This window comes from Tursiops truncatus, chromosome 6, assembly GCF_011762595.2.
Source record: "Tursiops truncatus isolate mTurTru1 chromosome 6, mTurTru1.mat.Y, whole genome shotgun sequence".
Taxonomy (NCBI): Eukaryota; Metazoa; Chordata; class Mammalia; order Artiodactyla; family Delphinidae; genus Tursiops; species Tursiops truncatus.
Window position 1 is genome coordinate 23,962,476 of NC_047039.1, and position 12,313 is coordinate 23,974,788.

A 12,313-nucleotide genomic window follows, 5' to 3' on the forward strand; every position below is an offset into this window, starting at 1 on the left:
AAAGTAGAATTTCTGAGCCTGAAAATTCTTACATATTTTAAGAATTAGTAAATTATACAGTTCACATCTCAAAGAATATGAAGAGTCCCAGTGAAACATCTGTCTCCTACCCTGTCCGCAACCCTCCCAGTCCCTTCAACAAGTAAGCACAGTCATGAAATCTTGAGTATTTTCCAGATATCCTGCAATGCACAAAAATTCATTCTTTATATTCTTTTCTTCTTTTCTTTTTATGCGGCTAGTGGTACTCTATATGCTCTGTTGTTCATCTTGCTTTTCTAAATTAACAAAACATCTTAGAAATCTTCCTATTACTGTAATAAAAAAAGCATCCTTATTCATTTTTAAGGTAGTGAGCATAATTTTCCATTTGATGGGTGTATCAGAATTTAGACAGTCTCCTATTGATTGGCATCTATGGTGTTTCTAATCTTTTGCTATTCAAACTATGCTTCAATGAGTAACTTTGAACATATCATTTCGCTGTGCGCAATATATCTGTTGGAGGTACTTCTAGAAGAGACCTTGCTGGGTCCAAGGGGATATGCAGTTGTAATTTGATGAGCATTGCCAACGCTTCAGAAATATATGAAAGCTCCTGTTTTCCCACAGCATGGCCAATGTGAGGCAGGAGATAGATGGGCTCCAGGCTAGACATTTACAGCTGGCCTCCTGTTTGCCCTTCCTGGGGTGAGAAGAAGATGTGCTCCAGGCCGGGCATTCATAACCAGCCCCCTGTTTACATTTCCTGAAGCAAGAGATAAATGGGCTCCAGGACTACATATTTATGACTGGACTCCTGTCTATATTTTGAGATCTGCACCGCAGTATAAAAACCAGCAACAGAAATAGGGTAAATAACCGGACACTGGACATTTTTATTGCAGGGACAGAGTGGGACTAAACCCTGTTAAAACATCAAGGGGTCATACATTTCCCACCCTTGGGGCACATGTGCAGAAAGTCTCGTTGGGGGTCAAAAGGGAGGGGGCACCACCCCATAATATGTGATGCTAAGGCCATCCCACAGGCCTCTGGGCTGAAATCCATCTTAGAAAAAAGTTGCGCACGCATGTTGGGGAGGGTCCTAGGGCAGGTCAGGTGTGGAAAAAGAAACCAGATAATTGGCCAAAGGTACACAAAGACCCAGAAGAACTGCCTTATATAAATGACTTAACCTCCTCTTTACTGTGCTCCTCCTCATTAGGGAGGACGCCCACACCATTTGTGCCCAGGTGTGCATTTCTGCCTTGCTCCTGTCTTAACTAAACAAACTGTTTCTCTGTGTGCTCTCCCACTTGTTGTTGTTGTGCTGTGTCTCTAATAATAAACTTTGTACCTGTTTTTACAGTTTTGCCTCCATGAGAAATGCATTTTTCACAGGGGGCAAGAGCCAAGGGGTGTGGTTGCTAGGATTCCTGGTTTTCATCCAGGCTACCCAGGTTCAATTCCTGGGCAGGGAATTAAGATCTTGCTTCACGCCACCACTCACTGCTGCCTCTTCAAGATTAAATGGACTGTTAGATCTGAGATCTTTAGCTATCCCAAAGATGGAAAATTGTAGATTATTTTCCATTTATCTCATTGTGTATGAGATTGAGCACCTTTTCAGAAGTTTAAAAAGCTAACTGTGGGCTTCCCTGGTGGCGCAGTGGTTGAGAGTCCGCCTGCCGATGCAGGGGACACGGGTTCGTGCTCCAGTCTGGGAAGATCCCACATGCCACGGAGCGGCTGGGCCTGTGAGCCATGGTCGCTGAGCCTGCGCGTCCGGAGCCTGTGCTCTGCAACGGGAGAGGCCACAACAGTGAGAGGCCCGCGTACCGCAAAAAAAAAAAAAAAAAACTAATTGTGTTTTTTGTCAACATCCTTTCATGGCATGAACTTCTTAAAAATCACTCAGGCTGCAAATTCCTCCAAATATTTCCTCATGAGAAGCCCTTAGACATGGACTTTCCGGGTCAGAGTTTGTACTTTTTAAACGTTGTCTTTACATGTTGCCAACTGATGCTCCCTCCACAATGCAGATCCGAACCCGTCTCGCTTCAATCATTGGCTTTGGGGCTCATAGGTGGAAATGGCACCCGTAGGTTCTCACAGGTAGAAACTTGCACCTCTACGTATGGGGCCGAGGGTACCCTGGCCTGCCCGAGGAGCGACCCCGCCCCGTCACCTTTCGGCCACGCCCCCGGCGCCGTGGTCCCGCCCTCGGCTGTGCGGCCCCGCCCCGTGCCCCCGCTCGCCCAGCTGATTGCCCCGCCCATCTCGCTGAGTGCCTCGCCTCCACCCCGGAGAGCGGCTCCACCCTCCCGCCTAGGTAGCCCGCTCCCAAGGCTGTTCCGCCTTGCTCCCAGGCTGCATGCCCCCGCCCCTCTGCGTAACCTGGCGTCACTCGTCACGTGACGTCCGGCAGTGCTGCGAGGGGTAGGCGATGGGTGTCGCTCCCGCTGCCACGGTCTGCGCAGGGATGATTTCCGCCGAATGAAGCTCACTGAGGCGTGATGGCGAGGGCCTAGGGGAAGGCGCAGACAGGCCCGGACGCCGCCTGTAGCTGCCCTCGGCCTCCCGGCCTCTGCGCGCTTTCCTGCGCCGTTGCTAGGCAGCCGCCTCTGGGCGCGGGAGGCAGGGCGGGCTAATGCGGAAAGGTACGGGTGCCGGGGAGGGGCTGTGATTGCGGAGGGTCCGGGTGTCTGGCAGAGGGCTATGGAGCAGTACTGCATCCTGGGCCGCATTGGGGAGGGCGCGCACGGCATCGTCTTCAAGGCCAAGCACGTGGAGGTGAGCACCCAGCCCTTCCTCCTTCGGTTCCATTGAGATCTACCTGTTTTCCCGACCCACGCTTGGGCTCCTGCCTCCCCGCAGCTTTTCGTGGCGTGCTCCCCCCTCTTTTGCTCTCTTGAGTGGAGGGCGTACAGGTTGCGGCCAGCTACCAGCGGTGCTTTCTTCCGGAGAGTGCCTCCTAGGAGCGTGGCGTGGATGTCTCTGAGCTGTTTGCTCAGCGCTGCGCCTGCTAGCCCTGATTTCCTTCCAGCACGGGGTGGGGGGCGCGTCCCACCCCCACGAGGGCCTCAGGCCTCAGCGTCGCATCCCCTTTTCCAGCCGGGGATGGGGCTGCAGTGTCTGCGTCCTGTCCCAAACAGACTGGAGAGATCGTTGCCCTCAAGAAGGTGGCCCTGCGGCGGCTGGAGGATGGCATCCCCAGCCAGGCCCTGCGGGAGATCAAGGCCTTGCAGGAGATCGAGGACAGTCAGTATGTGAGTGGGGCTGGTGTTCTGAGGTGCTGGTTCCCGCCCTCCTCCATTCACTCCCACTCTGAGGTCCTGCAGTCACTCTGTTCACTCATTTGCTTCCTCACCCCTCACTCACTCCCTTTCTTCTCCACTTGTTGTTCACCCTTATTCACCCAATTACTTCACTCATTCATTCCCTCTCGTTCACTCACTTATTTCTTCGCGTACTCCTTCGCTCATTCACTAACTTATCCTTTTTTTTCTCAAAACACTTAGTGATTTCTGAAGATAATAATTGCCACCTATTGAGCTCCTGTTATGTTCTGCATGCCAGGTTAACTGCTTTATGTATATTGTCCTTCTGAGTTTTGTCCTCTGCTCCGCAAGGCACATTCAGGCTCTCCCTATCTCAGGCCAGGGGAGGAGGCACAGCCACCAGCTTATGGGTGCTCAGCTTTTTCCACTTGTCTGTGGAGGCTTTGGCCCAGGTCTGATCGCAGAATCAGGACGGTTTAACATTGGAGCCTCCCATAGATTCTACCCTCTACTGGCCACTGGCAACACAGAAACCAGCCCCTACCCTGCTCTTGAGAACTGAAGTGTGGTAGGGGAGATGGACAAAGGCTACAGCGCCCATCTGGCGTGGTTTGTGCTGTGACAGGCCTGGGAGGGGCTGTGCGCACACGAGGAGAGACACCTCACACACCCAGTTTCATTCTCTTTGTGGTATTCTTTCTTGTCCATGTCCTGAGTAGAGGATGTGCTTAACTTCCTGGGGAGTGACAAGGGTAGGTCCACCCACCTAAGGGTGGGTGATACTCTGACTTGTTTCTTATTCTCTGGAGATGTCCTTGATATATTGGGTAACACAAGCATGTTATAAAACTGCATGTGTCATCTTGGTTTTGCATGAAAATATTTTGTATATATATATGAATACATGTCTGTGTGTGCCATGTCTCTTGTAAAGTCTGGTTGAATAGACTCCTAAGGTTGACTATAGGTGATAGGGTTTTTCTTTTGCTGTTTTTTTCATTATAATTTTGGGTATTATCTGAATGTATTTGTTTGTCCCAATCTGTAAAATGAGTGTCTACTACCCTCAACATCAGAAAAACAGCAATATGGCCATTCTTGTTTTTTGAGGAAAGTAAAAGGGCTTTGCTGACAGCTTGTGTGTGGGAGAGGTGGAGGGCCCATAGGAAGCTGGTGATATGGTCCCATTTCCTGTGCATCAGCAGTCCTGAAGAGTCTATCTTTAAAACACTCCAGATCTTACCCTGGCCCAGGCCATCCTCACCTCTCATCAGAACAACTACAGCAGGCTCCCCTGCCCCCCCGCCCCCCCGCCACTGCCTCCACTCCACAGTCAAAAAATGTACATAAAATCATCCACTCCCTGGCTTGAAAAGCTCCAGAGGCTTCTCTTCAATCTGAAAGAACTGTCACCATCTGCTTCCACCCGACTCCAGCCTCTTTTTTCATTCATTCACAACTTCTTAAGTGTCTCTCCCATGATAAGCACTGTCTAGGCTCCAGGAGTGCAGAACAGAGGAGCCTCCTTCCTGTTCTTGCCTCTGGGCCTTGTGTTTGCTGTCCCCTGGCCCAGAGCTCCTTCCCAGATGCCTTCTCTTCTTTCTTCATCAGAATCTTCATCAAAATACCCTATATGTTTATTGTTTGGTCATTTGTCAGTCATTTGTCCCCTGAACTCCTTAAAGTCCTTCAGGACCCACCAGCCCTTGCTCCTGTTCACTACTGTGCAGCCTGCCCTTGTGACCTTGTGGGCCCTCAGGAAGTATATATGACATGTCTCCTGCTCTCCCACTGCTGGGAGTTGTGATCACCTGTGTGTGTGTGTTTCCAGGTGATTTTCCAGTTCGTGGGCTGGGTGGGGGACCAGACACTGCCCTAAGTCGCCTTTCTTAGACCTCCTTTTCCCTGAGTGTTTACTGGAGCATTAGAGTAGGGACTTGCCTTCTCCTGGGAGAGGGAAGCAAGAGATCACCAAGCTCCCTGATTCTGAGCTCAGATCTCATGCCACCATCTCTGCCTGCCTGGTCCTCTGTTGGTGCAAGGGCTGAGGGTCCCAGAGAGAGTCTGAGCCATGTGAGGCTGGTGGCTGATGGGATGCCCCGCTTGCAGGTGGTACAGCTGAAGGCCGTGTTCCCGCATGGCGCAGGCTTCGTGCTGGCCTTCGAGTTCATGCTGTCAGATCTGGCTGAGGTGGTGCGCCACGCCCAGAGGCCGCTGGCCCAGGCGCAGGTCAAGAGCTACCTGCAGATGCTGCTCAAGGGGGTCGCCTTCTGCCATGCCAACAACATTGTGCATCGAGTCAGTTCCAGCATGGGCTGGGGTGGGACCTGGGGTGGTGGTGGCTGGGCTGTGGGTAGGCCAGCCCTTGATGAAGGGCATGGTTAGAAAAGGGACAGAGGGGGCAGGGCCTATGGGTACGAGGCCAGGGCTGGGGCCCTGGAGGAGGTCTGGTCTTGCGCTGACCTGGGTGCCCAGCCTGCCAAGCCCTCCTAACCCGAGGTCCTGTGGGGGCTCTGGAGGAACTGATGCCTCTTTTGGTGCTCTCAGGACCTGAAACCAGCCAACCTGCTTATCAGTGCCTCGGGCCAGCTCAAGATAGCGGACTTTGGCCTTGCCCGGGTCTTTTCCCCAGATGGCAGCCGTCTCTACACGCACCAGGTGGCCACCAGGTAGGGAGGACCAGTTCCCAAGCAGGACCTAGCAATAGACAGGCCCCAACCCTCCTGCTAGGAAGAGGTGCTTCTGGACCTTCTGTCCAAACAGTACTCTTGGGGCTGGTGTGGGGGCCAGGATGACCTTCCGAGGCAGCTTCCTGACAGACCGGTGACCTGGCTGTGACCACCTGCCCTCCTCTCACAGGTGGTACCGAGCCCCTGAGCTCCTGTATGGTGCCCGCCAGTATGATCAGGGTGTCGACCTGTGGTGAGACTCCTATGGGCTGGGCAAGGGGAAATGTGGGTTGTTGGGTCACCTTTTCCTCCTGGGCATTGAGGTCTCTAAGCCATTTGGGGGTTTTCCTGCCGTGAGCTCTAGGTTGCCATGGAGGTGTCTCCCCTGGTTAGAGTATCTCTGAGGAGTTTGGGATCAGTGTTCTTCCCCATGACAGTTTTGAGCTGGGAGGGGTCAAGTGGGATCAGAGTGGTTGTCCCAGTAGGAAGCTTCTGGGCTGAGGTCGGGGAGGTGGTCTGAGGCATGGGGCATCTAAGCTGCTATGCACGGGGTGATATCCCAGGTTGCAATATTCCTGAGCTATCTAGAGGCCTGGGTCCCTGGATATGAAGGCCCTGAACCTTTATTTGGGGTAGGATGGTTTGTGTATGCCTAAGAGTTTGAGATTTGGGGGCCGTTTTGGAGTCTGCCCCAGAATGGGAGGAGGTGGCAGTGTGTCCCAGAATGTGAGGCTCTGAGAAGTCTTAGAACTGTTGAGGGGTTGATGTGTGTTCCAGAGTTGAGGCCTGAGAGCTGTTTAGAGAGGGGGATATGCTCTGTGTTCTAGGCTTGAAGTCTTTGACTGTTTGGGGATCTGTATCCTTAGCTATGAAGCCTGAAGTCTACTTTGTGGGTATCTTGACCGCAGTGTGAGGTGTGGGTGCTGGTGTGGGGAGATCTGTTTCCATGGTATGAGATCTCTGAGTTGTTTGGGTTCTGTATCTGCAGGGCTGTGGGCTGCATCCTGGGGGAGCTGTTGAACGGGTCCCCCCTTTTCCCAGGGGAGAATGACATTGAACAGCTTTGCTGTGTGCTTCGAATCTTGGGCACCCCCAGTCCTCAAGTCTGGCCGGTTTGCAGGGGCCTACAGTGGGGAGGGGTGGGGGCGGGTGGCTTCTATTACCCCAATAGCTAGTGACTCCCCTGACCTGCACCTTCTCTCTCGTGGTCCCATGCCTCCTTGACTTCCCGGACCTCGGTCCTGGCCCAGCGTGGGATCTCCTCCACCCCTGCCCTGCTGGAGGTGGGAGGGCCAGGGCCCAAGCCCTATCCCTTCTCACCCATCCCCAGCACACACGCATCCAGACCGAGCTGGGCATGGAGTAGGCGCCTGAGATGTGGAGGAAGGACTGAAGGACTGAGTGAGCACGTGATGTCATGAGTGACATGTGAGCAGGGGTGCGTGGATGGGGGAGTGATGAGTGAATGGGAGCAGGTAGGTGACAGGGAGCAAGAACTGACACCTAAGGGGGCTGGCGGTGTGGGTGCCGGCCCTGATGGACCCCCTTCTCCTCCAGGAGATCAAGGACCTGCCTGACTACAACAAGATCTCCTTCAAGGAGCAGGCTCCCGTGCCCCTGGAGGAGGTGCTGCCCGATGCCTCTCCCCAGGCCTTGGACCTGCTGGGGCATTTCCTCCTCTACCCTCCACGCCAGCGCATTGCAGCCTCCCAGGTAGGGTGACACCCATTGCCCTGACCCTCCTCGTCTGTGCCCTTTTGACCCAGCAGGTTGAGATTCTCAGAACATGTGATGGGCTGGGACCAGAACCCCTGGAGCCAGGGGTAGGAGGGTGCAGGGCAGGTGTGCCTCTCCTGAGTGGATCCTAGAGGGGACCCTAGAGGGCAGGTGGCCAGGGGTGTCCCATTAGAAGGGCATGCACACCTCGCAGAAGAGCGAGTCTCGGGTTATTGGTGACTCGCTTCTTCATCCCTTCATTCCTTCAACAAGAATTTACTAGCAGCTGCACATGCTGAGCATTGTCCTGGACCCTGATCCAGAGTGAACAGACATGACTTGTGCCTGTGGGGTCTCCACCCTGTGGTGAGGCAGGGCTGTCAGTCTGTGGGAGCCGAGGGGAGGGTTGTTGGGACTGACTTTGGGGTCATGCAAGGCTTCCTGGAGAAGGGCAAGTTTAAGCATGGGGAGCTGTTTTCCCAAGAGAAATGATGAGCAGAAGCCTGGAGAGGAGGACCCAGGAGGGGTGGGTTGTGGCTGGAAGGCAGGGGAGGAGAGGAGGACCATGGGCTGATGGCTGATGGTGTGAGGGCCTCTGTCGGGTGTACCTGGCCATCTGGCCTCATGGCAGCCTCCCCTCCCTGCCCTCGGCACTAGCAGCGTGTGTTTACACATGGCCCTGGCGAGTTCCCATGTCAGCAGCACCTTCAGAGTGTACTGAGGCCAACTGACCACCTCTCAGCCCCCTGCTGCTGCCCCCAGTCTAAGCACCACCACCCCCCCATCGCCTCCCAGAATCTGCTTCTCCTGCCCATTTAGTCTCTCCTCCACGTGGCAGAGAGAGGGACCTTGTCCAGGTAGGCTGTCGTATCCTCACCTGCAGGGCCCTCCTGGGGCTCCCTCAGAGGAGAAGCCAGGTCCTAGTGGCCCACAGGCATCACACATTTGGGGCCATCACCTCTGTGACTCTGCCAGCTCCCATTCCCCTTGCTCATTCCCCTCGGGCCCCAGGGCTCCTTCATGTTCTGGGGGTCTGTGCATTTCTGTCCCTAGGCCTCACTCATTCACCTTTCAGGTCTCTGCTTGAACGCCACCTCCCAAGGGCCTCCCCTCACCATTCTTCAGGCCTGCAGCCCCTCCAGTATTCCTCATCCCCCCCCATACTTTTCTCTTTCCCACAGCACTAATCATTTGATGCACTGTTTGTCTTACTTCTTTATCGTGTTTATTACCCCCACCCCTCACTTTGTGGAAAACTTGAAGGCAGAGCTCTTTGTTCTGTTTACCGCTGCATCTCCTGTGTCTGGAGCAGTGCTCAAACAGTGAGCACTCAGAGGTGTTGGAGTCACCTGAACGATGAGCAGATGAAGGAAAAATACTCTTCAGGGCAATATTCACATCTCCTCCTCGGCGGGAAGTGGCTGAAGCTGGGACGGGGAGGTGACCAGTTTCCTTTTGCTGCCCCTTGCTTGCTACCCTCAGGCCCTCCTGCACCAGTACTTCTTCACAGCTCCCCTGCCTGCCCACCCCTCGGAGCTGCCGATTCCTCAGCGCCCAGGGGGACCTGCCCTCAAGGCCCCCCCAGGACCCCCCCACATCCATGACTTCCACGTGGACCGGCCTCTCGAGGAGTCGCTGTTGAACCCAGAGCTGATTCGGCCCTTCATCCTGGAGGGCTGAGACGTTGGGCCAGGCCCCACCGGCGTGTCCCCCCCTTCCCTCCCCAGGACAAGCCAGGCCTCTTGTTCTTCTGCTCTGGCCTGATTCGACCACAGTGGTCCTGCTCCTGGCCAGGCCATCCAGCCTCAGCAGAGGGGACCCTCGGCCTGTGCTGTCGGCCTCCCATCTGTGTGCTGGTAACAGATCCATCAGAAGGAGGCAGTGAGTTCCGCTGTCATGCCTGCCATGGGGCTGGTTCTCTAGTTGCTGCCTTCCTGGTCAGGGTCAGTCCTGGTAGAGCCATTTGGGGGAGCGCTGAGTTTAGGATGTCCTCATGTCGGAAATCCAAGTGGGAAGGAAAGTTTGGGTTGATTTTGTTCTCAGAGACATTAAACACTAGTTCACTTTTGAGATTTATTATAAAACCCCCCGGTAGTTCTACGTGATGTATGCCCCTCTTCCTTTCCAGTTGAGGGAAGTGGCTGAGGTAGCATCATCCCCTGGCCCTTGCTTTCTCTGTGGTCAATGGGAAAGTGGCCCCATTCATGGCTACTTTACTCTTGGGGGATTGCTAGGTGCTTCATGTGACAGAGCTCCCTTTTGGAGGTGAGTTGGCAGAAATCAGGACCCAGGAATGGCTCAAGTTGGGGACCCAATAAGTGACCCTCCACACCTTAAGCTGGTTTACCAACATCACCCTCAGGATACAGGTGAGCCTGGACCACATGGGCCTCCTCTTTACTCAGAGATACTGGGCAAATAAGAAGACAGACATTCCTGGAACTCATTTGTTAATTCAGTAAATCCCAATACAATCTGAACTGGCTCTTGTTTTTCTTATTAAATAATTTGGTAAGCCAATTCTAAAATATATGTGGAAATGAAAGGGTTAAGAGGAGGCAGAAGCAGAAGAAAAGGCAAAAAAAAAAAAAATGATGAAAGGACTTACCCTATCAGATACCAAGACTATTATAGGGCTGTAATAAATAAGCAATGTGGTATTGGTTCACAGATAGATAAAAACAGATAAATCAGAGAAACTTATTCTTAGCAATCTTTTATTCTTAAAATATTCATTTTGTGCTCATGTGGATAGAATTCTGTAAGCACTGCAGTCACAGAGGTGACTAACAGTGCCACAGTCACTGCCCTCCAAGCTCTTAGAGGGCAAAGCACAGTAAACTCCAGTTGTTGCTTTCAGGGAAGAGTCTGAGTGTCTCATATGTCTTTAGAGGTGTTTTAAGGATCTGGCCTCTGCCTGTCCAACCACATCTGTAGACTCTAAGCTTCAGTCTAGCTCAGTTTCTGGTGTCTCTTACCTCCGTATGAATGCAAGTTTGTACCCAAACCCTGACCACTGACCCTCAGCCAGTTCCACTCGCAAAGACTAAAGCTTACTCCACCCTGACATTGACCCTCACCTTGACCATAAACCTTACACTTAACCTGACCCTATCACCCTGACCCTGACATAGACACTGACTCTCACCCTCAATTCTTTGCCAGCCCCTTCCCCACCCATGCCTGGCTTTGATCTTGGCATTGACTCTGACCGTCACCCAAACTCTGACCCCGTTTGACTTAGAACTAAACCTTGTCCATGAACTTGGCTCTCATCTTCACCTTAACCCTGAGTCTCTAATTGACATTCCTCTTACCTTGATGCTCATTATGATCCTGATCGTTAACATGTCCCTCACACTTGCCCTGAACTTGACTTATCTTTGACAATGACAGCTTCTCTCACACTGATTGTGAATACTGTGATAAATGAGATACTCACCACCTTCAATCTGATTCTGACCTTCAACTTCACTCTGCCCCTAGACTGAATCCTCACCTTGACAAGGACCATCATACTGACCCACCCTGCCCTTGAACTTGCGCCTTGATGCTGAACTACATTGTACACTCAACCTGAAACTAGTCTGCACCCCAAGCCTGACCATGATCCTGATCCTGACACTCATCTTGACCTAGACCTCCATTTCACCCTGACCTGGGTCCTCATCCTAATGCTGAGCCTCACACAGAACATGGACTCACACTTGGCTGTCACCGTTGACACCCTAATCCCATCATGACCTTGAACCTGATCTAGACCCTGACCCTGAAATTGAACTTCACACTGACACTGACTTTCATTATTATGAAGACTCATCCTCAGCCTGATCGTCACCTTCATCTTGACCCATCCTCACTTTGAAACTTAACCTTGAACTTGATTTTGACTATAAACCAAACTCTGACCCTCTGTGGTAAGCAGAATAATGTGCCCCTCCCGCAAAGATGCCCATGTCCTAACCTGTGAATACATTGCCTTACACACAAAAGGGACTTTGCAAATGTGATTTAAGGGTACAGACTTTGAGATGGAAAGAGTATCCTGGATTATGCAGATTGGGCCAATGTAATGGGGTTGGGGGGAGGGAGAGTTGGAGGAGGAGGACTTAATTCCTTCCAGCAGCAATAGAAAAGGAACCCACCTTGACTTTTAATTGACCTTGACCTTCACAATGAACATCATGCTCACCCTGACCCTGACATTACCTCACATTGATCTTGACCCTGAACCTGACACTGACTCTAATCCTGAACATCAACCTCACCCTCACCTTGACCCTGAATCCTACACGGAACTGGACATCCACTGTCAACTTGAATCCAACTTTCAATCTTACTTTCACCCTGACAATAACCATCACCCTAATCCTGACATTCATCCTCTCACTGATCCTCTCTAATGGAGCCTCAACCTGATCCTAACCTTGGCTCTCACACTGATCTTGAACTGAACCCTGGATCTAAAATTTCCCTTATAGTGACCTTGTCCTTGAACCTGATTCTGGCACCATGACCCTGACCATTCTCTTATCTTGATCCTTAACCTGACGTAGAATTTTACCTTGAATTGGACACTCACCCTCACTCTGATTCTGATCTTAATCACTCTGTCCCTGATCTTACCCTCATCCTGACTGTGACCCTGGCTGCTGTGACATTGAG

The 12,313-nt window shown here is 52.4% G+C and overlaps 1 protein-coding gene across 1 annotated transcript; it reads left to right on the forward strand.

Annotated features, from left to right (window-relative positions):
• The first annotated feature begins 2,376 nt into the window (after positions 1-2,376).
• Positions 2,377-10,128, forward strand: CDK20 (cyclin dependent kinase 20). Its single transcript, XM_033857751.2, is given in 9 exon segments — positions 2,377-2,775; positions 3,097-3,129; positions 3,132-3,251; positions 5,373-5,561; positions 5,811-5,932; positions 6,123-6,185; positions 6,921-7,044; positions 7,490-7,645; positions 9,131-10,128. Coding segments are annotated over 9 exon segments (1,080 nt in total). The 5' UTR covers positions 2,377-2,700; the 3' UTR covers positions 9,329-10,128.
• Positions 10,129-12,313: the final 2,185 nt, after the last annotated feature.